Source organism: Nicotiana tabacum, chromosome 20, assembly GCF_000715075.1.
Source record: "Nicotiana tabacum cultivar K326 chromosome 20, ASM71507v2, whole genome shotgun sequence".
Classification (NCBI taxonomy): domain Eukaryota; kingdom Viridiplantae; phylum Streptophyta; class Magnoliopsida; order Solanales; family Solanaceae; genus Nicotiana; species Nicotiana tabacum.
This window is the reverse complement of record NC_134099.1, coordinates 135,122,113-135,149,795: the sequence shown is the minus strand read 5'-3', so window position 1 is coordinate 135,149,795 and position 27,683 is coordinate 135,122,113. Positions and strand designations below refer to the sequence as shown.

Genomic DNA, 27,683 nt, shown 5'->3' with positions numbered 1-27,683 from the left:
ATTTCGCTGATATTTTATGCACAGGGATTTAGCCGGTCTACTTTAGAGGGATAGCCGATTTTGACCTTAAGATTCTATAGGAAGAATTTAACAATATGATATCCCTTGCTACAGTCTCATAAGTGCTTATGGAAAAGTACAAACTCTATGCTCTAGTATTTGGTTAAGCGCAAATCAATTGGCCTGGTGATTGGATAACTGCTTTTCTATTCCTACCCTAAAACCCTCCTTTTGTGAAGCCATCCATGTTGGTCTTGTATAGTTTGTTTTTCACCATTGTGCTCTATGTTGATTCTCTGTTATTCTTTTGGTAGTGTGAACTAGTGTGGTTCAGCAACTGCCAATTGATTGGTGAGATTATATGGGGTGAGATTCAGTATTTAACTAATGAGCATGATCGCGGAACTTTGTTTATGCCACTGATTTATTGTTTCTCTCTCTCTCGGATCACGATATTATTTATTGATACTATACTATGGGCAGATTGATCTGGTTTTCACGACACGGTTTTGCTTCTAAAGTAATTCTTTTTAAATGTTTCAGACAGTGAGGGAGAAATGCTTTGACAAGTGTATTACAAAACCAGGGAGTAGTATGAGTGGCAGTGAGGGTAGTTGTATCTCCAGGTGTGTTGATCGATATATTGATGCCACTGGCATAATTAGCAAAGCGCTCTTTAGTCAACGATGAAACAGTAGCTGAGTGGATCCTGAGGCTTTGCTACCAACTTCTTTTTGAGTCCATTTATTACTCTATTATACTTTAATTTCTTTCCCATTTCTCTTTGTTATTAACAATATTACAAGTGAATGTTTTCCTACTCCTTAAGATCAATTACGAGAGCAGTATTAGTGGTAAGACATTTTTTTTTTTTTTGCATTGAGCGCTTTATAACCTTGTAAAGTATTGTCATTTGAGTATACTGTCATTTAATTATTTAAGAAAAGGAACATACGAGTAACATTGTCAAGTATTTTAAAAGGCATAATACCTTGGGACCTCTTGAACTTGACATCGTTTATTCGTGCACATTTAAAACTTTTTTCTGTGCTAATTATCTTTCATGAACTTGATAGTTTGATGCGGTAAAGAGTGTAGGTACATTTTGCACAAGCGCAGTCACATTGCGATATACAATGATTTGTTTGTCCCAATTATGCATTTTTTCTTGCTTCTAATGTGGGATAACAATTTCGGGATAAATCAACAAAATAACAAAGGTGCTCCTTTTCCAGAAGTCTTTTAAGAAAGCCAATGCTAAAATTTAAAATAAAAGTTTGTCTAAGTTTATCCTGTGTAAAATCAAACAAATGTCACATATATCCTATTTTTAGTTCAATGAGCCTACCATCTATCAGTAAAAAATATCTTTACTTAATAATTCCATCATAATCTAATCCGGATAATCTTCACGTTATAATTCCAGTGTAACTTGTTCAAGTCTAGCTTACATTTTCTTTTTGATAAGCAAGCATCAAAATGGATATGAGATGACGCAAATATCAACGTTCAAGTGTTCGAAGTTGGAGACTATGAAATAGAGCTGGATTTTTGCTAGTGAAGTTCTCCGAGATACAGAGAAAAGGATACACCAATGCTGAATTCATGCCAACATAATTAAAATAGCACAACTTTAGTCTCTAGAGCAGTAGGGGGAGTACAAGACCTTTGCTAAATCATAAGATCACAGCCCCAAGAAAAGAAGAAAAAGAAGAAGAAAAAGAAATCGATATGGTAGTAAATCATTTAAATGGTACGCGACAGTCTTGGCTTCCCATTGTATCTATATATAGATACTCCGTTATTATACCTGCAGGAGAATCAATTACTTCCTCAACGTGTGTAAAATGTATTCGGCATACAGGTCCCTGTACAAACGTAAAAAGATAAACAAAATCACGTTAAATGAATGTAAAAACGGTGAAAACATTACAGAGCTAACAAAATCATACATGGAGTATTGAATGGCATCAACAGCAGTGCTTGGAGGCAGAAACTCGTCAACAGCAACCTCTTTGTTTTCATTCTTCTTGTCTGAAGATAGAGTTAAGAAATTCCTCACAGAAAACTTTCTATAGATACATATTCGGGAGTTAATTACAAGATTAAAATAAGAGGATACAATCTTCAAAGAAGCGGCGAATTTCAGCCAGGCGATGAGGGGGAAGCTGGTTTATGTTAGTGTAGTGGCGATATTCTGGATCATCAGCACACACTGCTATGATCTTATCATCTTTCTCTCCCTGAATTAATTGATGAAGAAAATTTGTCATTACAAATCACTTCTATAAAGAGGAAGTAATAATAATTAGCTTCACCCCGTGGCATAAAATAGGAAAGCACCTGATCAATCATAGGCATCAGCCCGATTGCCCTAGCTCGAAGGAAACAACCTGGCAGGACAGGTTCCTGTTGGAAAATAAGGCAAATTTTGTTCAATCAGTCTTCTATAAACACTTCTTGATTGAAATGTACAGTAGGCTAGTCGCTAATGCAATAGAACATTTGCTGTTTCCCTTTACTGTAAATTAATTTACCAAGTCGAGTTTACATACCTGCATGAGGACTAATACATCCATGGGGTCGTTATCTTCACAGAGTGTTCGAGGAATGAAGCCATAGTTCTGAGGGTAAACCACTGAAGAATATAGGACACGATCAACCTGGCTCATGCACGGAAGAGGCTTAGAAGGGAGATTCAGAATGCTGCTATCAGAAAAAAACTACTACATATTCAACCAAAGCCAAGGTTGTCAGGTAATAATACCCTCATCCCTTAAAGCCACCTTAATTTAGATCATTGTGTCATACCTTAATAAGACCAGTTTTCTTGTCCAGCTCGTATTTGACTTTACTTCCCTTTGTTATCTCGATGACCTGTATGAAGAATGCATTGTAGAGATCACAGCACCACCACATTTGAGTTTCTATACAGACAGAGTTAATATAGTAACTAGTCTTTTCTCATTTTTCTAATCTATTTACATGAAAGACTTAACAGTCCAAATAAACCAAAATCCCCCATAATCAAGAGATTAAAGAAGATGAGGCTCTCAATTTCCTACGCATGGCAAAGATTATCATTAACAATTAATTAATCAAGAATTGAGGAGTTTGGAACATTAATGACGTATTGGATGGAAAATTGTGCTAATGCCAATTTTCTACTTCTATACTGATAAGTGTTTGCGTTCTGGATAACCAGTTAGGATGTTCTTACTTTCATCATGTAAAGAGTGGTACGAAAATTGCGCATATACAGAAGATTATTCTATGTAAGTTACAATTCTGGTTTCCCAATTTTAAAAAAAAGATGTGCCTAGGCCTAGGCTGGGGATTCCAGTTAGCCGCACAGCTGTTGAACTTACATTTGAGGCTTGACGAAATTAAGACTAACTAATAAACAGAATGATTTTGCTATACTTACAGCATTGAAAACGCTTGGAGCTTCAGGTCCTACAAATAAAAGCAATATAAATATAAGGAATGGTCAGAGGGCGCCGCTAAATTTGTGAAATTATGAATAATGAAAAATGTAGCGCTGTACAGCTACCTATCTCGAGGTCGTGCCAAGGATGGGCAGCAACAGACCTCCTGGACAAAGATGAGAGGATCCTCTCATTCAAACGAGGGGCACGCCTTTGTGAAGATGCCTCATCACAGTTTTCATTGCTCATTTTTTCAGTTCTTGGTAAACCTGAAAGAATGAAAATGCACAATGGATCTTTTAGGTTCATTTCATGAAAATGTAGTAGGAAACAGTATGTTGGTAGAGGTGCCGGCGCATCTAGAGCAAGCTCTTCAGATTCAATTGCTTTCGTACGAACTATGTATAAATATGCCAAAAAAGGAAAAAATTGTACTATTTTAAGACTTCAAATTCTAAATTCACCTATCTATATTAGACGCATTGTCGTCTGGTGTAGATATAATGCGAAAATGCATATTCATTCTAATCGAAAAGTACGTTGACACTAGGGAAAGTGGTAATGCTAAGCGGTATAAAAAGTCCCCCAAAATATAAGTCCGAAAAAGTAGATGAACGAGGTGTGATTATGTTTCCATATTTCAAAGCAATTGAGACACAGCTTGGCGTAACTAGTAAAGTTAATACCATGTGACCAGGAGATCATGAGTTCGAATAGTGGAAACAGTCTCTTGCAGAAATATAGGGTAAGACTGCGTATAATAGACCCTTGTGGTCGGGCCTCCCGGACCCTGCGCATAGTAGGAGCTTAGTACACCGGGCTGTCCTTTTTATTTCAAAGCAATTGAAACTAGAAAGTTCCTATTAGCTGCACTGTAATTTTTCTCAATGTATAAATTAAGATTTCATGAATCAGATCAAAACAAAATTTGAAGAACAGAGCAGGTAAGAAGTGGACAATAATAAGGTGGAGGTAGCTGAAATACATGGGAATCTGCAGGTTAGCGTGGTATTAATGCAAGATGCAGATCTAACCGAGTTCAACTAAAACTCTAATTATTTTTTACTCGAACTATGTTAGATAATGAAAATAAGATACTATACCCGTCCGGTTTTCGAGATCCCTACACCTTATATTTGGGTTCCCGGTCTTTTTAGCTACCAACGTGAGACTTTATAGGCACACCCAACTATCAGTCATTCTGAACTAATTAATTCAAGATCTTGATTCGTCTACATAAGGAAGCTATCAACTTTGAAACAAACGTAAGAAAATGAAAATCAGAAAATTCTTTTGATAGGGATGAATCGTGCTGTAGATGTAAGCTAGCAAATAATTATCACCTGGAATTGCTGGAAAATGAAGGGGAGATGGTAACGATCAGGTCTCTTACCTTGGATTTAACGAAAAGAAGATGAGAAAATAGATTGCAGGAGAGGAGGAAAGAAATGGTCAATGAAAATGTTATAATATATACTTATTATATATAGACAGGATAAATAAGTCCTTTTTGACCGAGAGAGATATATAAAACGGAATAGGTGAAAAGTGGGCTCCTTACCACGTGTAATTGACGTGGACGTAGAGAGGTATGTTAATAATGCCCGATTCCTTTTCCTTCAACTCTACAACTTTCAATTCAATGCCTTTCCTGTTTTTAATGTCCCAACCCTATTGATTTTCGATTTGCGTGTTATGCGATTACAGCCCATCTAAAACTTAAATTTTATCAATTCAATTTTTAAGGTTTTTAGTATTGAATTTATTCTATCTTTAAATTTATAAATTTAGATCCACCATTTATTATAATTTTTATAATTTTATATATAAATTTATTCTTCACGCCTAAAATTATAAGTTCAGTGGGTGAAGGCTGACATTTTCTGTTCTGCATGCATGCGTGCTTGTTGTAATTTTTCCTTTTTTTTTTGGAGTACGGATAAACCAACATGCATACTAATATGCATAACGCACCCATAGTTTGAGGGCAATGTGTTTGTTGTTTTATATTTCATTTGTGTATTACAAAGGAGAAGAGGAAGAGACTGAGGATTAAATTAAACCTGCATAGGTAAAGGTTTTCTCGGATTCAATATTCACATCGACACATATTAAAATGAGAGTAATATATTAATTAAATACATTATTATCTAGTTATAAGAATATATTATATATTTATTGGATTGATATATGAATAATTTACTACTCCCTCCTTTCACTTTTACTTGGCATATATACTAAAAATAGATTTTCATTTTTACTTGTCATTTTACGCATATTAAGGGAAGACAAATTCTTTTTTCCTGTTATACCCACAGTATTTACTACTCATTTCAAATAATTTTCTCAAATTCAATAAATATGCATTAGGAGTGGCAAACGGGTGGGTCGGGTCGGATATGGTTCGTGTCGATAATGGGTAATGAAAAACGAATCAATTATTCGACCCGACCCATATTTATTACGGATAAAAACGGGTTGACCGGCGGATAATATGGGTTACCCATATTATCCATGACTTCTTGTATATGATCACTTTTGGAAGAATTCTTAGTGTCCCTTATAATTTGAGAAACCTCCAATTTGAGGCTTTACAAATGTAAAAGTTAGACTCATTGGTTATCCATTTTCTAAATGGATAATATGGTTCTTATCCATATTTGACTCATTTTTAAAAAGTTCATTATCCAACCATTTTTAATAGATAATATGAGTGATTAACTGTTTTCTTTTAACCATTTTGTCATCCCTAATATGCATTAATTAATATGAGTATCACTATAAATTATGCACTTGATTTATTATTTCTTAAGGGGCATGAACGAAGGGAGTATTTATTATATGTAAGACACTGGTTACCGCTTTAATGCCTCAAGTAGATTTTCTAGTCGGAGGCCAATAGAAGGGGAGATGCGTTTCTTATTGTTGTATATTTACCTAATTTTTCCGTGTCCAGACAAATATGTTGAAATTAGGTGCTTATCTCGCTTCTGAAAATATGTCCTTTTTCTTAAGTACGAAAATATAATTGACAGCCTAACGATTAATGAATTATTTCTAAAATTAAAGTTAAGCAATACATAGACATCTTTTATCCTTTATAATCGAATGCATTGAACTTTTGATGTTCAGTAGGACAAGACAAAGTTTAAATAGTGGCCTCAATTTGGCCTTGAAAAATAATTTTTTTCCAGCTTTCGTTGGAAAACAATGTGGAGTTGGATTCGATTTGGAGAATTGGCATTTGTTTTGGGAGAATTTGTCTTGATATTGTTGTCTGAAGAAAATAGTATAACCAATGCTCTATTAAACATTATTAAAGACTTTCTTTTCTACAAATTAGTGGATTAAACTCTAGTAACATCTTTATTTCTTTGTTAACGGATGAACTCAAAAAACCAGTTGAAAGGAAATAAACAATTGAAAAATGAAAAAGTAATTTCTTAGAAAGATACTACAAGGAAAAAAAAAAAGAAAGAAAGATACTATGTATAATTTAAAAAAATGACATTGTATAGCCGTTCTCAAAATAATAACCGAAAAAATATATTTTTTGTATATATTTATACATTCTGTGTATTCTATACATAAATTATACACTTTTTCAGCTAACAAATATAAATAGTTTCTAATACGGGCTAAAAATGATAAATACCCCTATAATTTTTCTGCCAAGGGGCCCAATTGAAAATGGAAGGCCCATTGTCGCATGATGACCCAAGAAATTTTGGTTTCTTTTCCCCTATTTGAGATTTTAACATGGCATGATAGTTGATACTACCACAAATCAATCACAATGAAGAAGAATAACCTAAGCAGTCATTCACACCATCACTTAAACAAAATATAACTGATAAATATATAATATATGTATAATCTATTTATTAGATATATATAATCATATATAAACAATGTATGATTTATTTATATTGGTTAGGAAAAGTAAACAGTAAATCGAGTGCGCTATTTGCATAAAGCTCCCACAAATCAATGTGTACATGTTGTCTTGACCCTTATTAGTTTTCGCTAAACAAATTTTGGTGTTAATCCCAGTTAACACCCTATGATACACCTTCAAATTTGCAAAAATTGCACGGGGCGCCCTATTTGGTCGCCCCCATTTAACTTATACCCATTTTTTAAAAAACTTTTAACTTGTACCCACTTTTTAAATAACTTCAGCCCCTTTCTCCTTCTCCTCCTTCTCCTCCTTCATTTTTGTCTTCTTCTTCTTCTTCTTCTTCTTCTTCTTCTTCTTCTTCTTCTTCTTCTTCTTCTTCTTCTTCTTCTTCTTCTTCTTCTTCTTCTTCTTTTTCTAAAACATCTAATAGCGTTATCTTGTCAATCTAAGCAGGGTGCCCTTGAGTTTAAAACTGAGATTGAGATTCTCTCAAGGTTTCATCACAAAAATATTGTCAGCCTTTTAGGCTTTTGTTTCGCGCAACGTGAACACATGCTGATCTATGAATATATACCAAATGGCTCCTTAAAAGGGAGTCTTTCTGGTATGTGAACTCCTATTGACTATTGTTACGAAGCTGTAGGTTCACTATACAGAGGGTTACATGACCCATGACTAATGTCATTTTTGCAAGAAAGTCTGGGATTAAGTTGAGAACTGGGCCAAAAGAATCCAGGTAAAAATTACGTGAAAAGAGTGTCATTTGGGGTAGAAACCATACAATGAAGTAAATAACTTCAGCTCTATAGTTGAAATTCCCCAGTTACAAAGACAAAAACTTCAGCTCTAGAGCTGAAGTTCCCCAGTTACAAAGACAAAAATTTCAGCTCTAGAGCTGAAGTTACCCAGTTACAAAACAAAGACTTCAGCTCTAGAGCTGAAGTTCGCCAGTTACAAAACAAAAACTTCAACTCTAGAGCTGAACTTCAGGCCCGACTTCTAGAATGCTGAAGTTTTGCGTGATTGCCTTTGCTATTTCAGCCCCGTATGCTGAAGTTATGCGAAAAAGCGGGTACATTTGCAATTTTTTTTGCAAAGTGGTCACAAGTTAAAACGTGACACAAAAGCGGGTATAGATGCAAATGCCCCTCCAAATTCGAGTACCTATTGACCAGATCACACCCTGACCCTGCTTTGTTTGGCGTCACGCTTCTATTTCTATGTATATGTCAAGTATATTTAGTGTTGTATCTAAAGATTTTCAGAAATCACCAAAGGATATGGTGTAGTAGACAGAGGCGGATCCAGGATTTAAATTATATGGGTTCATCTTTAAAGAAATTTAATATTGAACCCATTATATTTTTAATTTATGGGTTCATAGTATTATTTTTGCAATTTAAATGAATTTTTACACATAAAATTTTACTCCGAATCGAAAGTTATGGGTTCAATTGAATCCGTAATTATTACATTGCATCCGCCCCTGGTAGCAGATGAGGTTGCTCTTCTCTTAATCAGAGTAGGGCTGGGCATATATCGGGTATAACCGATAGCCCGAACTGAAAAAAGCTTATTGGGGTATCGATATCGGGTTATTGGGTTAACAGTTCGGTAACGGTTTAATATTTTTTCACTATTGGGATATCGGTTCGGGCCTTGATTTGCCCAATTTCTTAACGGGTAAGCCGATAACCCAATAAGAATTAGTACTATTTCAGTTGTGTTTGGACAACTGTTGAATTACTAGTACTCTTGCTGCTCTTGCTACAATTAAGTTCTGAAAAAATACATTGATCTCTTGATTATGATTTGACAGGAAACCAAAAAATTGTTATTTATGTTCATGTTAACTTCTATTTCCAGCTAATTGGAGATGAAATGTTTGTGAAGTTGTAATATCAATTTTTGAGATTGCACAGGTCTTGAATTTGTCAAAATGAAGCATGCTTCAAATATTAGTTGTGGCCAGAATGCAGAAATGGGTAGTATACAATATGTGAATTCTTCTCTTTTTTGCTTAATTCTAGTGAATTGTCTTCTTCTTTTTTGTTTAACTCTTGATTGAGTTATCTTATCGGGTAAACCGATAACCGAACCGATAATAGTCAATAACCGATATCTTATCGGTTTATCATATTTTTAAACTGATAACCGATATGCAAAACCGATAATATTAACAACCGAATCGAATCGACTGATGTCCACCCTTAAATCAGAGGTTTCGAGTTCGAGCCCTGGATATTCTTGGTAGGGAGCGCTTCCCCCCAAATGGGGCCCTATACGATGCAAATTCAAATATAGTCGGGCTCCAATACGAATACCGAATACCGTAATAAAAAAGTATTTCTAAAAACTTTTACAACGACTCATCATCAAATGTAGGTATTTTGTTCTAACACGCACTTTGACCAATTAAACTACTTTCCGCAAATAATAAGCTTTACCTTTTCTATTTTGGTTTTCATTTTAGTGTTCAAAAGTTTTACCAATTGTCATAATTCATATAAGTTGGCAACTTCACAAACACAATGTATAGCAACACAGCTATATCTAACTATGTCACCCTTCATGTATAATTTCATCATCGCAATATAACTTTTACGACGAATCATTTTAAAAACAACCAATTGAAACGCAATCATAAACTTGTAAGATAAAACTATAGACTTATCACTTATCTACTAAAATATCTTGCAGTAATGTAAGAATGACCTATCTTAAATCGACAGAGATAGCTGTAGCATTACCTAATATTCTCCACAATAACCGCTTTCTGGAAATAAAGCAACTATAAGCTGCTACCTAAAGGCTCGTTTGGCCATAATTTTTTTTTCTCCACTTTTTCTCAAAGACCATAAAATTTTCAATTTTCAATTGAAGATGAATTTTGAAATTTTTCGAGAATTTAAGAGTTACTTTTCAAAATTCACTTCTGATCACTCACAAAAATTAGAAAACAATCCAAAATTGTATTAATGTTCAAACACAACTCTAATTTTCAAATACAGTTTTCACTTGAATTTTTTCTCCACTTTTCTCCGGAATTTTACAATTCTTATGTCCAGACGCTCAATAAATGCTTCTCTTTTAAATTAGAATGCATATTTTTCCACTTGGAGATCTCTATATAAACAAAGGATGAACCATGATTTAAAGTTATTGGGTAACTTTTTTATGTTACTAGATTTTAAAGTAAGAATTTTTTACCTATTCAATGCATTTTTAAGATAAATATACGATTTGGATTAAAGCTACTGGGTTCGACCGAACCGGGTACTAAAACTCAAGCTCCGCCCCTGTATGTAAATATGTATAACTGTTTAAATTGTTAAACATTTCAACAACCTTGACAGACTTATTATTAGGGGTGGAAAAAACAAATTTAAATTTGAATTTGGTTTATAATCTCAAAAATTTAAAAGTCAAAAATCGATTTATATCCAATACGAACTGACGAACGTCCAACCATAGTTGTTACTGGAAACTATAACGACAAATAAAAAATTCTAAATTTCGTTCCAGAAGGTGGCAGGCAGAAATAATAAAGTGTTAGCCAAGTGGACTGATAGGAATTTATCATATATACACATGTTGTCCTATTATTGGTTCCAGAAGATTCTCATGATCATGTCATTTACGTATAGAATTGAGAAGTAGTATTGATGGAGGTAATATTGGTACGGAAGAGATAAAAGGGTTTGAAAAAAAGAGAGGAGATATAAGCCAACTACCTAATATATCCACTGTAATATCACAAGCGAGATCTGAGAAAGATAATGTGTAAGCATATCTTATCCTTACCTTATACAGGTATAGAAATTATTTCCGATAAACTCTCGACTAAGACAGATAGAATTACCATAATAAAAAAAACAATAACAACAACAAAATAATAATAAAATCGACGGTAAAACAATATGATCAGATAGTATTAGACATTTAGGAAATATAAGCCAAATGAGGGATGAAAACAGACGTAGAAGGAATCCTTTGCAACAAGACGAATACAAAAGTGGTAGGACCAGGCGAAGATTAAGAACGGTCGACATTAAATTGATTATAATTGTTTGTTAAATGTTAGTACAGTATTATGATTATCGTTTGTGACAAAACAATGATGATCTTTTTTATCTATGTCAATTTAAAATTTGGGTTCTGTTCCGGGCAGACTGGTGTTTCTAATTTTACTCGTCAAAAAATTACATATTGTATATAATTAAATGTGAATCTTTTTTTTTTTGCTTGTTTGCTTGTTTGATATTTTTGTTTTCTTTTAATGAAAATTTAGCCTCCGCTCTCGTTCTGTCAAAGTCTATAGTTCATGCTTAATGAAAATATGTCACGATCCGGATTTCCCACTGTCGGGATCGTGATGACGCCTAACTCTTAGAATGCTAGGCAACCCAACAGATATAGTTCTAATACATTAATCATTAACCAAAATAGTAATTAACAATAATTTAGACTAAACAAGTATGAAGTGTGAAAATTATATAACAGTGTAAAACACTAATACACGGCTACCCAAAAGATCTGGTGTCACAATCCACGACTTCTAAGAATTTTCTACAGATACTGGTTTAGAAGAAATACATCTGTTCTCGAAATGAAAGAAAACAGGAAAACTAAGATAGAGGGAAGGGGACTCCAGGGTCTGCGAACGCTGGCAGATCTACCTTGGGTCTCCTGTGGACCGATGGGAGCAACCCAACTCTAATCACGAGGTCCGGTGTAACATTTCATTCATTCGGACTAGATGTGGATATGTTAAATAGGTATTAATTTGATATTTTAGATATATAAAGTCCTAGCGGGATGATTATGGGTGAAAATAATTGTTTTGGAATCAAGAAGAGAGTGAAGTACATAAAATTCAATAAAATCGACTAAGTTTACAAAAACTCCATATTCTAGCAGGATTTAGTGAAAGTGTGTAAGGAATCTGGGAAAAATCAAAACATGAAAGTTATAGAACCGTTGAAATAGCTTTCCAACGATATATTGTGAAACCCAAAGGGATCTCTGTGCAAAATGTTATGTGCGTTTTATAGAACAGTGCGCAATATGCACGCCCAGTGCGCACCCCGAGCGCGACCGCGCACTTGTGGCAGTGTTACTGCCATTTTGCGCGGTCAGGTGCGCGTTCAGGCCTATAGGTGCGCGGAGGCGCACTTGGGGATCATTTTAAAGCCCTACTTCGTCCCCCACAGTCCCAAAACATAAAAACTTGTTCTAGAAAGGGGAACTCTCAAAAACCTAACTCCTTAAGAGTCCCTCCACCACCCAAGGTAAGTTCTAATAGTGATTCTAAGTTAATTTCAATTTTCCAACATCTTATTAATATGGGTAAACCCTCCATATCATTAGATATTCGATTGGGACATCATTGTTGAGAGAAGAAACCCTAGAACTCGAATTCAAGAGGATTGAACTTCAAAAAGGTAATGTCTTCACCCTCTAATTGATTATAACATTGGATTAATAATTATAGACTCTATGTTCATGAGATATGAGTTGATGGGTTTGATAGAAAAGTATGAAAAATTATAGGTTAGGTTTATTGATTGTTGATTATTGGTTAAGGGTGTTGTTTATCTTATGGGTGAAGAAGAATGATTTTGATTATAAGAAATTTGAGATTTTGGAGTTTATCTAGGAGCAAGATAATGGCTTGTTGGATGTAGAAATACCATTAATAAGGGCTAAGAAGCTTTATGCCACCAAATGTTTGAGAAAATGCCTAAGTGACCAAAATATGAGTGTTATTGCTAATATGGAATCCCTTTGACTTGTATTGATATAAACTAAAGTTGAAAGGGTTGGCGAATGTCATATTACGCTTAAGAGCAGGAAGTTAAGGTATGCGAGGCTAACTCTCTATGTTTGGGAACGTTAATGATTCTCCCTACACTATGTTTCTTTTACCATGTTACTAATTGCCTCGAAAATATAGTTAAGCCTAGTTCCTTGAATAGTTGCAGAACTCCTATTCTCTAGCTTCATAACTCGTTCATGACTTGAACGCTATGAGCTCAGTGCGTATTCAATATAGACTTGGGTTGATGTCCCCGAGTCTTAGTATAGATTACTCAATATGCCATAAACAGTTGAAGTTTCGGTGTTCATAATCAGTTCAAGAATACATGTCTCAGTCTAGTCCTATTCAGTATTCTAGTATTATGTAACTTAGTGTGATCCAGTATTCCAATATCATGTAACTCAGTGTGATTCAGTATTTCACTATCATGTATTGCAGTATGATTCTCAGTTCCTGATTTTAAATCCCTAAATGTTGAACACCTGTATTTGGGCCTGAGGCCGCAGTTAATGTTTTATGCATCTTTGGGCCTGAGGCCACAACTTATGCTTTATGTATCTTTGGGCATGAGGCCACAGTTATGTACATGTATACTTGGGCCCGAGGCCGCAGTTGTGCATATATATATGTTGGGCGTGAGGCCGCAATTTAATATTCAGATAAACAGGTTGTTCATCATTTAGAAGACGGAGTACTCATATCCTTACTTCCTTTGTTCAGTTCAATTATTAATTATCATTTCAGTTATTAGTTATCAGTTCAGTTATCATTTCAGTTTCAATTTCAATAGTTATCATTTCAGTTATCAATTATCAATTCTCAGTTATCAGCTTAGTTTCAGTTTCAGCATTTATAATTCTTTCTTTCAGTTGCTTTACATACCAGTGCAATTCAAATGTACTGATATCCCTTTTGCCCGGGTCCTGCATCTCACGATGCAGGTAATGATTTACAGGTTGATGATTCAGAGCGCTAGGATTCTTGTACCAACTATTTGGTGATCCCATTTCTTTCGGGGCATTATCATTACCTTACAGTCTTCAGTATTTTCAGATAGTCAGTGTTTTTAGTACTTCATTAGAGGCTTTATAGACTAGAGCAACAGTTAGACAAAGTCTCAGGCTTTTCATGTTAAGATATTTTGGCTGCAAATATGTTTCAGAGTTGTATTAGTATTTTCGCACTTTGATTTATATCATCATGACTTTCAGTATATCAACATGTGTTAGTTTATCTTCCCCATTCAGTATGTTATGATATCACATATTGATTCAGCCAGCCAGTCGGTTCGCTCGGTCACATGTAGTCAGGCACTGAGTGCCGTGTTACGTCCAGGCCCAGATTCAGGGCATGACAAAGCTTGGTATCAGAGCACTAGATTTAAGTGTCCTGGGGAGTCTATGAAGCCGTGTCTAGTGGAGTTTCCTTTATATTTGTGTGCCATCCACTCATATAAACGGTTAAATACCAAGACATCTAGGATTGTCTCATCTCTTTCTACTCTAGATCATGCCATGAAGCTTAGAGCAATAGTTAACCTTCTCTTCCTATCGAATTCCAAACGCATCGAATGCCCAAATGACGTGCAGGAAAATACTCTAGTTCTTAGAGAAGATGATTTCCATTGGGGTATAATTATGGAGTATAGGTTGGTAACAAATGAGACATGAGATGATGTTAAAAGTGGGATGCAATGGGTAATAGTACATATTAGAGAATAACCTTATCAAAAATTACAAAAGCAGTTATCATGTTCTATGGTTATCAGTTTACCTCAATTACCAGTTATGCAATCTTTCAGTAGCAAGTTTATGGTTATTAAGGATGCCAATTATCAGTTATTCAGTTACCAGATCTCCAATTTTCAGTGTATCAAAATTCTGGTGACTGGTGAGTACACAGTAATGCCTATAAGTGCTAAAAGAATATGTAAGTAACAGTGATTATAGCGAAATCTTTGCATACTTTAGGTCTGGATTAAGACCAAGATCACCGAATGTCGCAGGAAGTGATTTATCAGATGATGGTATACTTTTAAGGATAAGTTTGTGCATGATAGTGTATTCGTATGTGTTTTACCTCCTAAAACAACTTTATTTAATTCTTGGAAATGGAGCCACAAGTTGGATGATGATAGTTCAGATGTCAGACCCTAATATTGGTCACCATAATTTTGGACAGAAAAGAGCCTAAGGGTAAAATACCTAGGAATCAGAAACATTTTTATTACCAAAGATGTGATTTCGTACAACTCATGCAAATGACTAGAAGATATGATGTATGCAATGAGAACCAAGAGCAACCAATAGTGAATTTCAGGGAACAATTTTAAGTTGTTCATATTTATTCAAATCAGAACTAGAAGTACCACGTTAGTAAGCTACTATAAGAAGCAGCTATTGGTGTAAGATAAAAGATATGACAGTTCCCCATTAGGTTATGTGACTAAGTGATTACCGCGGATGTTTATAGTATGATATGATTTTGTATTATATAGAAAGTTTGGGGTTAGATATTCTAATTTTGTTTAAGGCAGATGAATTTTCCTTGATTGTGATCCAGATCACCATCCCAACAATGATATGTATGCAACTGTAGAGCAGGGTCGGATGGTGAGGGAAGTTAGAAATAACCTTATGCCTCACTTTAGTTATCCAAAGTAGAACAAGAAAACGTGATTCTAGCAGGTATTTAGTAAAAGAATAATAAGTAAGTTTTGAGTTGATACAGTGAATTAGCAATTTCAACAGAGCTAGTAGAGGTATAATTTGATTCACTTAGCCAGGTTAACTCTAGTGAGTAGATGATAGTTTGAAATACCGAATGTGTGTTAGAACCCAAAGAGTTTAAGTTAAATCCTAAGTACAGTGATAGTGGGAAAAATAATTAGCTAGCAGTAAGAGAGCAAACTATAGAAGAATAGCCTTTAGGAATTATCGAAATGTGGTTTCTCCAAGGTTAACAGTCTAAGCAGAGTTAAATTATTAAGATTGTGTATGATAGTTGTGAATACATTAGCTTTTCGTTATGTGAATAATTTAGTTTTCCCTAGTAAAAAGAGATTTCTCAGAAGTAAGTTGGAAGATGAGTCGTCATTGACGTAGAGTGCAAAGAATCACAGAAAATAAGGAAAGTTATTTGATTTGGATCCCAACAAAAAGAGAAGGACCCGCAAGTATAAGACCTTTGGTCTAAGGGTTGATGTGAGATTTTTTAGTAAGTCCAGTTAGTGATTTGAAACCCGAATAGTTAGCATGGGATATGAAAAAGAAAATCAGTTCGGTAATGAGGGAAACTTGTATAATTACCACAAGGTATATGTCTAACATGTGTAAGAAACACAAAGTGAGTAGAATGATTACCGAGCTTAGTTATTGATGATAACGTGGTCACAGAAAAGCTATAAAATCATGCCTAATTATGTATCATGAGGGTAGTGCCATTGCACGAGACTCTAGTCTTCGTAGTACTGGTTAAAAACTTAGCTCACAATAATATTATAAGTATTCTCAGGAAGTACTTAAGAAGATAAAGTGTTGGAAGTATAACTCATGCTTGAGGTAGATAAGAGAACTCTGGTAAAAGAAGTTCACCAGCGAAGATAAGAGTTTGACTTCAGACTCCATAGATGGCAGAGTTGTTGTCTAGAACATGGCTTGTTCCCCCTTAGTAGTCGAAGAGAAGGAGAAACAGTTTGATGATCCCTAGGTGTTGCAGTTGAAAGAGGATATTCACAAGTATAAGACGATGGCTTTTGAATAAGGGGGAGATGATGGTACTTTGAGGTATCAAGACAGATTGTGTGTTCCAGACATAGATGAACTTAAAGAGGGAAGATCATGTTAGAAGCCCATAATTCCTGGTATTCTTTCCCTCCAGGTTCCCCAAGTATGCATCATGACCAAGGAGATTTATTGGTTGAACGACATGAAAAAGAATGTCGCATACTTTGTGGCCAAGTGTCCGAAGTATCAGCAAATGAAAGTCAAGCAACCAAAAGCCCATTGTTTTACCATAGTTTACACATATTTTGAGTGGAGATGGTAAATATGGAATTTATTACAGGATTATCTTGCTCATCGTGAAAGCATCATTTGATTGGTTGATTGTAAATTAACTTACCAAGTCAGCACATTTCTTGCCAGTGAAGACTACAGATTTAATAGAAGATTATACCAAGTTATACATTCAGGAAATCGTCTGATTGCATGGGACTCCGTGGTCCATCATTTCGGACCGTGGTGCTCAATTTACAATGAACTTCTAGAAGACCTTTCAGAAAGAATTAGATACAAGAGTAAACCACAATATAGTTCTTCATCCCCAGGCAGATGGTTAGGCAGAGCGCACTATTCCGACACTTAAGGATATATCCTTGATTTTAAAGGTAATTGGGATGACCACATATCTCTCATTGAGTTTTCTAATAATAACACCTACCGTTCTAGTATCAAGATGGCACGTGCGAGACTCTGTATAGGCGAAGGTGTAGATCGCCAATTGGTTGGTTCAAAGTTGGTGAAGAGGAGTTGTTGGGACCAAATTTGTTCTATCAGACTATGGAGAAAGTTAATTTGATTCAAGAGCATTTGAAGACTGCTCAGAGCCGCCAAAAGTCCTATTCGAGCGTGCAGCATAGAGACCTAGAGTTTCAAGTTGATGATTGGGTTTTTCTGAAATTTTCGCCTATGAAAGACGTTATGAGATTTGGGAAGAAGGGGAAGCATAGCCCTGCCATATTGGGCCATATAGAATCTTGCGAAGGATCAGTCAATTAGCTTATGAGTTGGAGTTGCCACCAGAATTAGCGGTGGTACAACCAGTATTTCACGTGTCATGTTATAATATTCAAATTTTCAGTACTCAGCTACTCATGTCAGTTCAATACTCAGCTACTCATGTCAGTCCAATACTTAGATATTCATGCCAGCTTAGTACTTTGATATTGATGCTAGTTCAATACTCGAATATTCATGCCAATTTAATAATCATATATCCATGTTAGTTCAGTATTCACGCATCTATGGCAGACCAATATTCAATGCGGTAGTCATTTAGTTCACTGTCTCAGCATTTTAGTAGTCATGTATTCATTCAGTTTAGTATTCAAGTGTGAATGAAAGTTCATATTTTTACCAGATCCGTTTAAGGTCCGGAGTTAGCAGAAGCTACAGTCAGGACAATCATTTGAGGACAAAAGATCCCAAGGGGAGATAATATAACATCTCGTACATTCGAACTAGATGTGGATATGTTAAATGGGCATAAATTTGATATTTTAGACATATGAAGTCCTAGTGAGATGATTATGAGTGATAATAGTTGTTTTAGAATCAAGAGGGAGAGTGAGGTGCATAAGATTCAATAAAATTGACTAAGTTTACAAAAGGTCCATTTTCCATCAGAATTTAGTGAAAGTGCTTAAGGAATCTGGGAAAATCAAAACATGAAAGTTGTAGGCCTTTGAAATATATTTATAACGATATATTTTGGAGCCCAAATAGATCTCTGTGCAAAATGTTATGTGTGTTTTATAGAACAGTGCGCAATATGCGCGCCCAGTGCGCGCCCCGAGTGCGACCGCGCACTTGTGGCAGTGTTACTGCCATTTTGCGCAGTCAGGTGCACGGGGGCGCACTTGGGGGGTCACTTTAAAGCCCTACTTCGTCCCCCACAGTCCCAAAACATAAAAACTTGCTCTAGAAAAGGGAACTCTCAAAAACCAAACTCCTTAAGAGTCCTTCCACCACCTAAGGTAAGTTCTAATGGTGATTCTAAGTTAATTTCAATTTCCAACATCTTATTAATATGGGTAAACCCTCTATATCATTAGATATTCGATTGGGATGTCATTGTTGAGAGAAGAAACCCTAGAACTCGAATTCAAGAGAATTGAACTTCAAAATGGTAATGTCTTCACCATCTAATTGATTATAGCATTAGATTAATGATTATAGACTCTATGTTCATGAGATATGAGTTGATGGGTTTGATAAAAAAGTATGAAAAATTATAGGTTTGGTTTATTGAGTGTTGATTATTGGTTAATGGTGTTGTTTATCTTATGGGTGAAGAAGAATGATTTTGATTATAAGAAATTTGAGACTTTGGAATTTATCTAGGAGCAAGAGAATGGCTTGTTGGGTGTAGAAATACCATTAATAAGGGCTATTAAGCTTTATGCCAAGTGTTTGAGAAAATGTCTAAGTGACTAAAATATGAGTATTATTGCTAATATGGAATTCCTTTGACTTGTATTGATATAGATTAAAGTTGAAAGAGTTGGCGAATGTCGTATTACACTCAAGAGCAGGAAGTTAAGGTATGTGAGGCTAAATCTCTATGTTTGGGAATGTTAATGATTCTCCCTACACTATGTTTCTTTTACCACGTTACCAATTGCCTCGGAAATATAGTTAAGCCTAGTTCCTTGAATAGCTATAGAACTCCTATTCTCTAGCTTTATAACTCGTTCATGACTTTCATTCTGAACGTTATGAGCTCAGTGCATAGTATAGATTACTTAGTATGCCATAAACAATTGAAGTTTCAGTGTTCATAATCAGTTTAAGAATACATGTCTCAGTTTAGTGCTATTCAGTATTCCAGTATTATGTAACTTAGTGTGATCCAGTATTCCAGTATCATGTAACCCAGTGTGATTAAATATTTCACTATCATGTATTGCAGTATGATTCTCATTCCTGATTTTAAATCCCTAAATGTTGAACACATGTATTTGGGCCTGTATTGCAGTCATTTTCTTTATACTAATATCATAAATATTTAGATGAGTAGCTCATTAATAAAATAAAAGGCAAAATAAACTCAAAACACACATATTGGAGAGCTTCAAAAGGTTGATTAATGAAAGGACCTACTGATTTTTTTTGGTTGATTTCCCGAGACATGAGAGGGGAGGGGCTCATTTAGTCCAATAAAATTAAGGAGATGCCATTTTATAAGAGTAAGGGACAAAGCACGAGCACAGATAAGCGTGGGAATGGGGCCTAATAGACACAGTATGGTATAACGTTCTATTTTAAAGCGCTATGCGTGAACACAGAGTATAACGCAGTTTTATACCGCGCTATACTTTAACGGCCAAAACACCGTTAAAGTATAGCGTTGTATAATACCGCGTTATATGTAGAATGGTCACTCTTTTTTTATACATATTTATGTTACACTTGTCCAAAAAGATCACAATTGGGTTCCAGACTCCTATGTATATATGGAGAAGTCGAGAGTAAATATGTGTTCAAATGGGTCCCATGTTTAGATATGCATCTGTCGAAAATTCCCCAAAATTTTCTTTGTTTTCTAAATTGTGGGTCCCAGGTTTTTGTACTATGCATTTGTGGAGAGAAAGTAGGCTTTGAAAATACCTCAAAAGTTTCCTTTATTTACCAAATTATGTGATGGCAGTGAATGTAATAATACAGTAAAACAGAGGTAAATATATAATGATGGAAGACGTCTCTGCTTACATGTTTCTAGTTTCTACCATGCTTCTTATATAGGAGAAAGTATCTATTTACTCTCTACGTATCATTTCAAAAAAATCATCTGTGGGAATTTGTGTCTTGCATTCCGTTATTGAAAAGTAAATTGTTTGACCAAAAAATATTAATTCTTTTTGCTAAACTAATTAAATAAGATGATAATGGGCAAATCCTAGTTAATTATAATAAATTCTAGATCTGAGATTAATAGACGTCAATAATGTAAAACTGCATTCAAAGTTATTAAATACCAATGGGGTGTTTAATGATATTGTTATCAAGCAATGAGGGAATAATGACAAGCAATAAATATGATAAATAACAATAAATGTAAATAGAGAGAATGATTCACCCAAGTATTCAATAAGGTGGATGATTCTCTCTCTCACAATGATGTAAGGCAATCAAACGTGGGAATATAGAAAGTTTTCTCGGATCTGATGTGAGAAAGCTTGGGACCAACAACAAATCAAATCTTTTGTAAAGACAATGTTTGTAGTTACTTGAGAGTCAAATTACATACCCTTCTCTTCTCTCTCTATTCCTACTTATATGGGACATTTCCCCCACCTAACTGAAATTACAAGTGCAGAGTATATTCTTTGAAATATTTCTTTAAAATATCTTATTACCAAATTGGCCGTTTGGGCCGGTCTGAGTGCTCAACCTCGACCTTAACTGCTCAGCTCGCCAATATGTTATTCCTTAAGCGTGACCTCGGCCTAATCAGCTCTTAGTTATCATATCTTAAACAAGATTACTCCGATTAGATTTTAACCCATACAGTTAATTCCTCCGCCCGTTGGGGTTGTCTTTGGACGAGCTCGATGGGCGGACTTCGCTAGTTACAATTTTGAGAAATCTGAGCATGTTGGCCGAGGAGTGACCCTTTTATGGCAAGGTGATGACATGGCACTTCAAGAGCCACATCTGACCGTTACGTCAATTTGAAATGACGTCATTTCATCATGCGTCATTTCCGTGCCTCTTCCGTTTCGAAAATCAATGTGGCGGAATTTGGCTTTCTCGATCAGGGTGCCAATATTCTTATAAATAGGGATGGGCATTCCTCACTCGAGCTGCTGCATTTCCTAAGCTTTTGAAACCCCAAGCCTCTCCTTCTTCTTCTTTAAAATATTTTCTCCCTTCCTTTAGCGTTTTCCACCATTTTCATCTCTTTCACCTTTGCATTTCCCTTTTCATACACGTGATAAAAAAATGGCTAATGCATCATCTAATTTTGAGGGAGACACTAATCCTGTAGCATTGGTTATGGACATGCCTTCTCATGCAGAAGGAATAACCATCGTAGAATATGAGAATTTCCCCACTGTGGATGTTATAGTTCCACGTTCAGGGAGGGTCATATCGGATTTCAAGAACCGACCTGATGAAGATCCTGAACCCGTCGTTTCTAAGATGGATGCGGTGGCGCTCGTTTCCTTTAGGGCTAAATGGCAAATTCCGGACCATGTCAAACTCGTTCATGCTGGTAGCGATCTAGTACATATACATCGCTCCAGGTACTGCACATTCTATGCGTACCCATTTGTCATTGGCTATACACTTCCTCTTCCTTCCTTGGCGGAGGACTTCTGCCGTTACTACGGTGTATGCCCGACTCAGCTCTCCCCGTACATATACAAGCTTTTTCTTATGCTTATCAAGTATGCGGAGCTGGCCAATCGTGGGATTTATCTTCATCATCTGCTTCACCTCTTCGGCCCAAGTTTCACAGGGGTACGATGATACACCTTCACCACCATGGGACTAAGGGATTGGTGGTGAAGATGGACGATAAAACTAATCACCGTTTTTGGGCCAACTTCTTCTACGTGAGGATGAAACACCTGATGTCGAACCCTAGTGGATTCCCCGAGGAGTGGAACTTTGCTCGTAAGTGTTTCTCCCAAATGGCTATTTGTCATTTCTTTTTGGCAATCTGATCGTTCTCCCTCTTTTTTTATGTAGCTGAGAGGGACCCTCCTTCGTTAGTCACCGATACTCGCGACTGGGTGAGTCAAATTTTTCCTCATACGGTGGGAATTCGTGAGTGGTCGTAGTTTAATGAGAGATTTGGGCGTAGACCTTCGGCCGGTGAGTCATTTCGCTTTGATCTTAGTAATTTTAACCTTTGTATCATCCTTTCTTTCCTTCAGTTTTTTACTTATCTATCTTTGCTGGTAGGTCGGAGGGCTTTGAGGAGGGCGAGTGGTCCTACTCCTGCTTTTCGCCAGTCAAGTACTTCGACCGGGTTTATACTCTCTATGTCTGCAAGCGATCCTGCTCAGACTGCTGCTACCCTTCGGACCCCAGCCTCGTGTGGGCCTAGCCGACAAGCTGCTGCCTCGCTAGAGGAGATTCCGGATTCTACAGTGTTCCATTTGGTAGATGAGTCGGACCAGGGCGAAGACGAAGAGGCTCCGCTGAAAAGGCAAAGGATAGAGGTTGATGAAGGTTGATCGATGAGGAGCCTGCAGGGGGTGAACCCGAGTTGACCACGGCCGAGCTGGGGGGTGGTACAGCTTTGGACCTAGAGATCATCCCTCTTTCGGGCGTGAAGATCACCTCCGCGGAAGAAGAGGAGCGACCAGAGGCGGCTGCAATCATTTCGAGGAGTGATTCGCAACGTCAGGGCAAGCCAACATTCCCTCTTCGGTTGAGCAAAGGGCGAAAAGAGAGGTCGTAGACGATTACTAGTCTGGCTCCAATGTCGATCCCGATGAGGTGAGAATATTCGACGAAGGGCTTGCCCGGGTGGAGGTGAGAATGGATGGATCCTTTTCCTCGATTGTAATCCCTTTGGAATGTGATTTTTTGGACGATACGGTGAGCATGGTCCCTTACTTTGCCCCATTTTGCTCCACCGCCGAGAACATGACTCTTCAGGCGCTCAAGGATTCTGACTACTCATTGGGCATATCCGGGATGGCTCTGAGGGTGAGTTTCCTTCCTCATTATTTATGCATTTCGCGTCCTTTTCCTATTTCTATCTTTGCTGATTTTTGGATCTTTCTTTTTCTTTTTCCTCTCCCTTTTTTTAGACTTTCATTTTGAAGATCGAGAGAGACCATCGGGAGGAAAAGCGGAAGGTTGTTTTTCAGAAAATAATTTTGAAGTACCTCCAGTATCATGACAAGTATCGCGAGATGCGTGCACGGTTCAGAGCAGGTGGCAATCTCCAATCCCTTAGAGAGCAGTTAGACCAGTAGAACGAGGAGCTTATGCGAACTATTGGCAGATGCAGTGAGCTCAAGGGGTTGCTTAGGGCCAAAGACGATGAGCTCGAGGTGAGCAAGGGGGGTCGTGGCAGAGTGTGTCGATCTTCAAGCGCAGGTGGTGTCCCTGTATGCTGAGCCTGAGCAAAGATCAATTAGAGTTGCCGGCCTGAGTGGTAAGTTGACTGAGAAATCAACAGAGTTGGAGGGGACCGAGGAGGCCCGGGTAGCGGCTTGGCAAAAGAAGCGGCATTAGAGGACTCTATCCGCATCCTCAGGTCTGAACGTGTAACTAATGCGGAAATGACCGCGCTAAAGGAGACACAACTTGTTGAGCAAATTGGTTGGCTTGAGAAATATGTCTCGAACCTAAGTGAGCAAGTTTCGGCTCTTGAGGCCGAGAAGGCATGATTGTTGGCTCGACCTTCTTCCTCTCATGCTTTCGCTTTTCCCGATGTTCCTCATCATTTATACGAGATGTGAATCCATGCTGAGGCTCAGCTGGACATATATAGGAACTTGATGATGGCGGGGAAGGTTCCTGAGGCCGACTTCGATGATGCCCGTGTTAAAGCACGTGATGCCATGCTTGCTTGTGGTTATGACCCCGCCACGTCGGGGACCGGTGATGATGAAGAGGACTTGGACAGACTTACATCTGATGCTTGGTATGACAATGAGTATGCTGATGGCACGGGTGATGGTGAAGATGGTGTTGCTGGACCGGGCGGTGAAAATGACGATGGCGCAGGTGGAGATGATGTAGTGTGATACTTTTGTACTTAGTTTTTGTTCTTTTTTTTGTAGGGGCATCTTTTTGGCCCTTTGTAAGATATTATTTTTTTGGAATGGAATGACTATGACTTTTTGCTCTATGTTCTTGGCCCTTTTTGCTTTTCTTCGAATGTTTTCTTTGTAAGAGTTCTTGACTCTTAGTTGATTCGAACGAGGTCGAATGTTAATTAATTCGAACGAAGTCGAATGCTAGTTGATTCGAACGAGGTTGAATGTTAATGAATTCGAACGAAGTTGAATGTTAGTTAATTCAACAAGGTCAAATGTGAGTCGATTTGAGTGAGGTCGAATATTGACTCAGTTGATTCGAATGAGGTCGAATGTTAATTAATTCGAACGAAGTCGAATGTTAATTAATTCGAACGAGGTCGAATGCTAAATATTATACACATATCAAGTTTTTCATGTATTGCCAAATTAAAACCTGAAAAGGATTTCATTCACCATAGGAGAACATATCTCCATATAACTAATGCCGGAATATTTACGAAAAATCTTATGCTACAAGTCGTTTTTATGTCTATAGACTTGATTTTTTATTTTACTTTCAGGTGTTGGGACTATTCATCCAACTTCACATTTTTCAGGTGAGGTTAATTTTCGTTGCGTATTTTTCATTTGGCCAATTATTTATCTGTCCAAATTTCATGACAGATTTGAGCTCAAGATTGTCGTCAATATTAATAATATTGAATGCTACATTATATCAACAATATCGTCGGCGATCATTTTATATCAGTTCCATCGTTAGTCAATAAAGACATAACTTATTGAGATTTCTTTATCTCATTATTTTCAGGTACCTAAACCTCTTCCATGAGGTCTTATAGAGTGTTATGTCGTGGTGCTCTTCTAGAGCACTTGCCTCCTTATTATGACCATCTTGATCATTTGCTCCACTCCTTCTTCAAGAAATTTTATCTCTGGAACCGATTAGTCTATTACATTTTCATACATGCCATGGACTCTGTCCATCATGGACTTTATTCTATTTGGAGCATTAGTAGCTGAAATATGACATTTAGCTTTGGTTCTGCAAATGCCCCTGATAATATTTTGCAAATAAATTATCACTTGAACTTCAAGTTCACATTTTCTTGTACGAGGATCTAGATGTACTCATAATAATTCGTTCTAGTATCACTTTTTCAGCTTCCTATTTTCTCCCTTAATATTGGGATCACCAACACATTTTCCAATCTTCTTTGAAAACCCATCTTTATGCATTGTGGTGGGATAATTAACTCATATAGCACATCTATATTTCTAGATGAAATTATTTGATTCCTGACCCTGAACCAATTATGATAGGGAGAATTTATCATAACTTGTTAGATAGATGCGTACAAGTGCTGTTGTATATTAAATAATATACCTCATACCAAATTTATTTTTGGAAGATTTGTTCTCATAACCAATAGTTTAGCTATAATTGGAGTCATACAATTTCTGCTAAACCAACTTGGATTTAAACCAACATTATCAAGATAAATCATCATAATTTACATTCTGGAACTGTGCTCTAATAATTTGAGCAAACAAACTTGCAAAAATCAAACTGCAAGTTGACAACAAACGCACATATACCATACAATAGATGTATCTATTAAAATCATATAATGGTAAACGGTCCACATGACCGGTGACTGGCCCCCCCATATATATATATATATATATATATATATATATATATATATATATATATATATCACCTTTTATTCATTCTAGAAATCAAGGGATTCAATCCCAACCTTAGCTGGTATAGCATGAGAATACGAAACACAAGAGAATTCTTGAAGAATTTTCTATTTCTTCAATATATGCAGTGTGAATTTTCAATTAATTTTTCGCATCATAATTAAACCGGGATGGCCAAACGGTCATGCTAACTAATATTTATTTCAGTAAACCTATTGTTTACTTGTGGCATGTGATTCCATCATCATGCTTATATTTGTGTAGTATAAATAGGAAAAAAGTCAGGTAACCTTTTATATTTACCCGGTGATTATATTAATATGAAGATATTCAATCTTCCTTTCATTTATAATCTCAATATGCCAACCACTTTGGCTAATATATTTGAAACTCAAAAAGTCTCTTTTGAGATTTACTGTAATATCAATGTCATGAACAATTTTATTCATCGGGGTAGTAACAAATTAGTTCTTCCGAGCTCTTCATTAATTTTGTACTACAAGATATTTTATCACACCATCCATCTGGTGCATGTCTCCTTTACGAAGAAAATCATATCATAATAATTATCACGACCCCAAAACCAACCCGGTCGTGATGGTGCCTATCGTGAGATTATGCCATACAACTCGTTTCCAAAACCAACAACATTTTTCATTAAAAACTTAAGACAAGTAATTTTTCAATAGAAATCTGATAAGCATATAAATTAAGTTTAACAAAGTGGAAAAATACAAGCCCGAGCTCGGGTGTCACTAAGTCATGAGCAAAATACTACAACTGTTCGAAATACAAGACTAGCACAGTTTGAGAATATCCAACAAATATACTAAAGGAAGATAAGGAAGGAGAAAGCGGAGCTGCGATCTCCAAGCAACTACCTCACTATCTCCAAGGAAAAGTCCACAACTGATATAATCAACAGCCGCTACTGTGGCCCGAGATACCTAGATCTGCACACAAGGTGCAGGGGGTAACGTGAGTACACCAACTCAGTAAGTAACAAGTCCAAACTATGGACTGATAGGTAGTGATGAACCAAACCTCAACAGGTAATACAATTAACTGAACAGAAAGTAGACATGCTTGCAGTTCAAGTAAAAACTCAATAGTAAATGATACAGGCTGAACAGTACGGAGTATAAAACTCAGGAAAAATCTCTATGTACCAATGAACAAACAGCATGATCAATGTTCCGTGTACCTCCACTCACAAGTGCTCAACTATTCGGTACTATATATGGCCATTCGGTCCAGGGAAGCTCCATCCCGGAATATATATATCAATGACCGCAGTCATCCAGTACTGAGGAAGGC

At 36.4% G+C, this 27,683-nt stretch overlaps 1 protein-coding gene across 3 annotated transcripts; it reads right to left on the bottom strand.

Annotated features, from left to right (window-relative positions):
* Nucleotides 1-1,606: 1,606 nt before the first annotated feature.
* Nucleotides 1,607-4,920, bottom strand: LOC107799692 (soluble inorganic pyrophosphatase PPA1). 3 transcript variants are annotated; one of them, XM_016622833.2, is made up of 9 exons: nucleotides 4,822-4,920; nucleotides 3,554-3,697; nucleotides 3,428-3,456; nucleotides 2,812-2,877; nucleotides 2,556-2,663; nucleotides 2,344-2,409; nucleotides 2,123-2,243; nucleotides 1,953-2,034; nucleotides 1,607-1,868 (listed from the first exon to the last, which is right to left on the bottom strand). In XM_016622833.2, the coding sequence occupies exons 2-9, from the start codon at nucleotides 3,675-3,677 to the stop codon at nucleotides 1,826-1,828; spliced, it is 639 nt and encodes a 212-aa protein (XP_016478319.1). In that variant the 5' UTR covers nucleotides 3,678-3,697; nucleotides 4,822-4,920; the 3' UTR covers nucleotides 1,607-1,825. The 3 variants fall into 3 exon arrangements, with proteins under 3 accessions (XP_016478319.1, XP_016478320.1, XP_016478318.2); XM_016622834.2 differs by having other exon boundaries at nucleotides 4,772-4,910; XM_016622832.2 differs by lacking the exon at nucleotides 4,822-4,920 and adding an exon at nucleotides 4,115-4,306.
* Between the last annotated feature and the right edge of the window lie 22,763 nt (nucleotides 4,921-27,683).

Bases quoted from the DNA above. Each gene is read 5' to 3' on its own strand.
- LOC107799692 (XM_016622832.2), bottom strand. From the start codon at position 4,226: ATGCGCAGGGTCCGGGAGGCCCGACCACAAGGGTCTATTATACGCAGT. The intron at 2,244-2,343 runs GTGCTTTCCTAT...CAATTAATTCAG, and splicing joins TGATGCCTATGATTGATCAG to GGAGAGAAAGATGATAAGAT. The intron at 2,035-2,122 runs GTATCCTCTTAT...CTCTATCTTCAG, and splicing joins TCGCCGCTTCTTTGAAGATT to ACAAGAAGAATGAAAACAAA.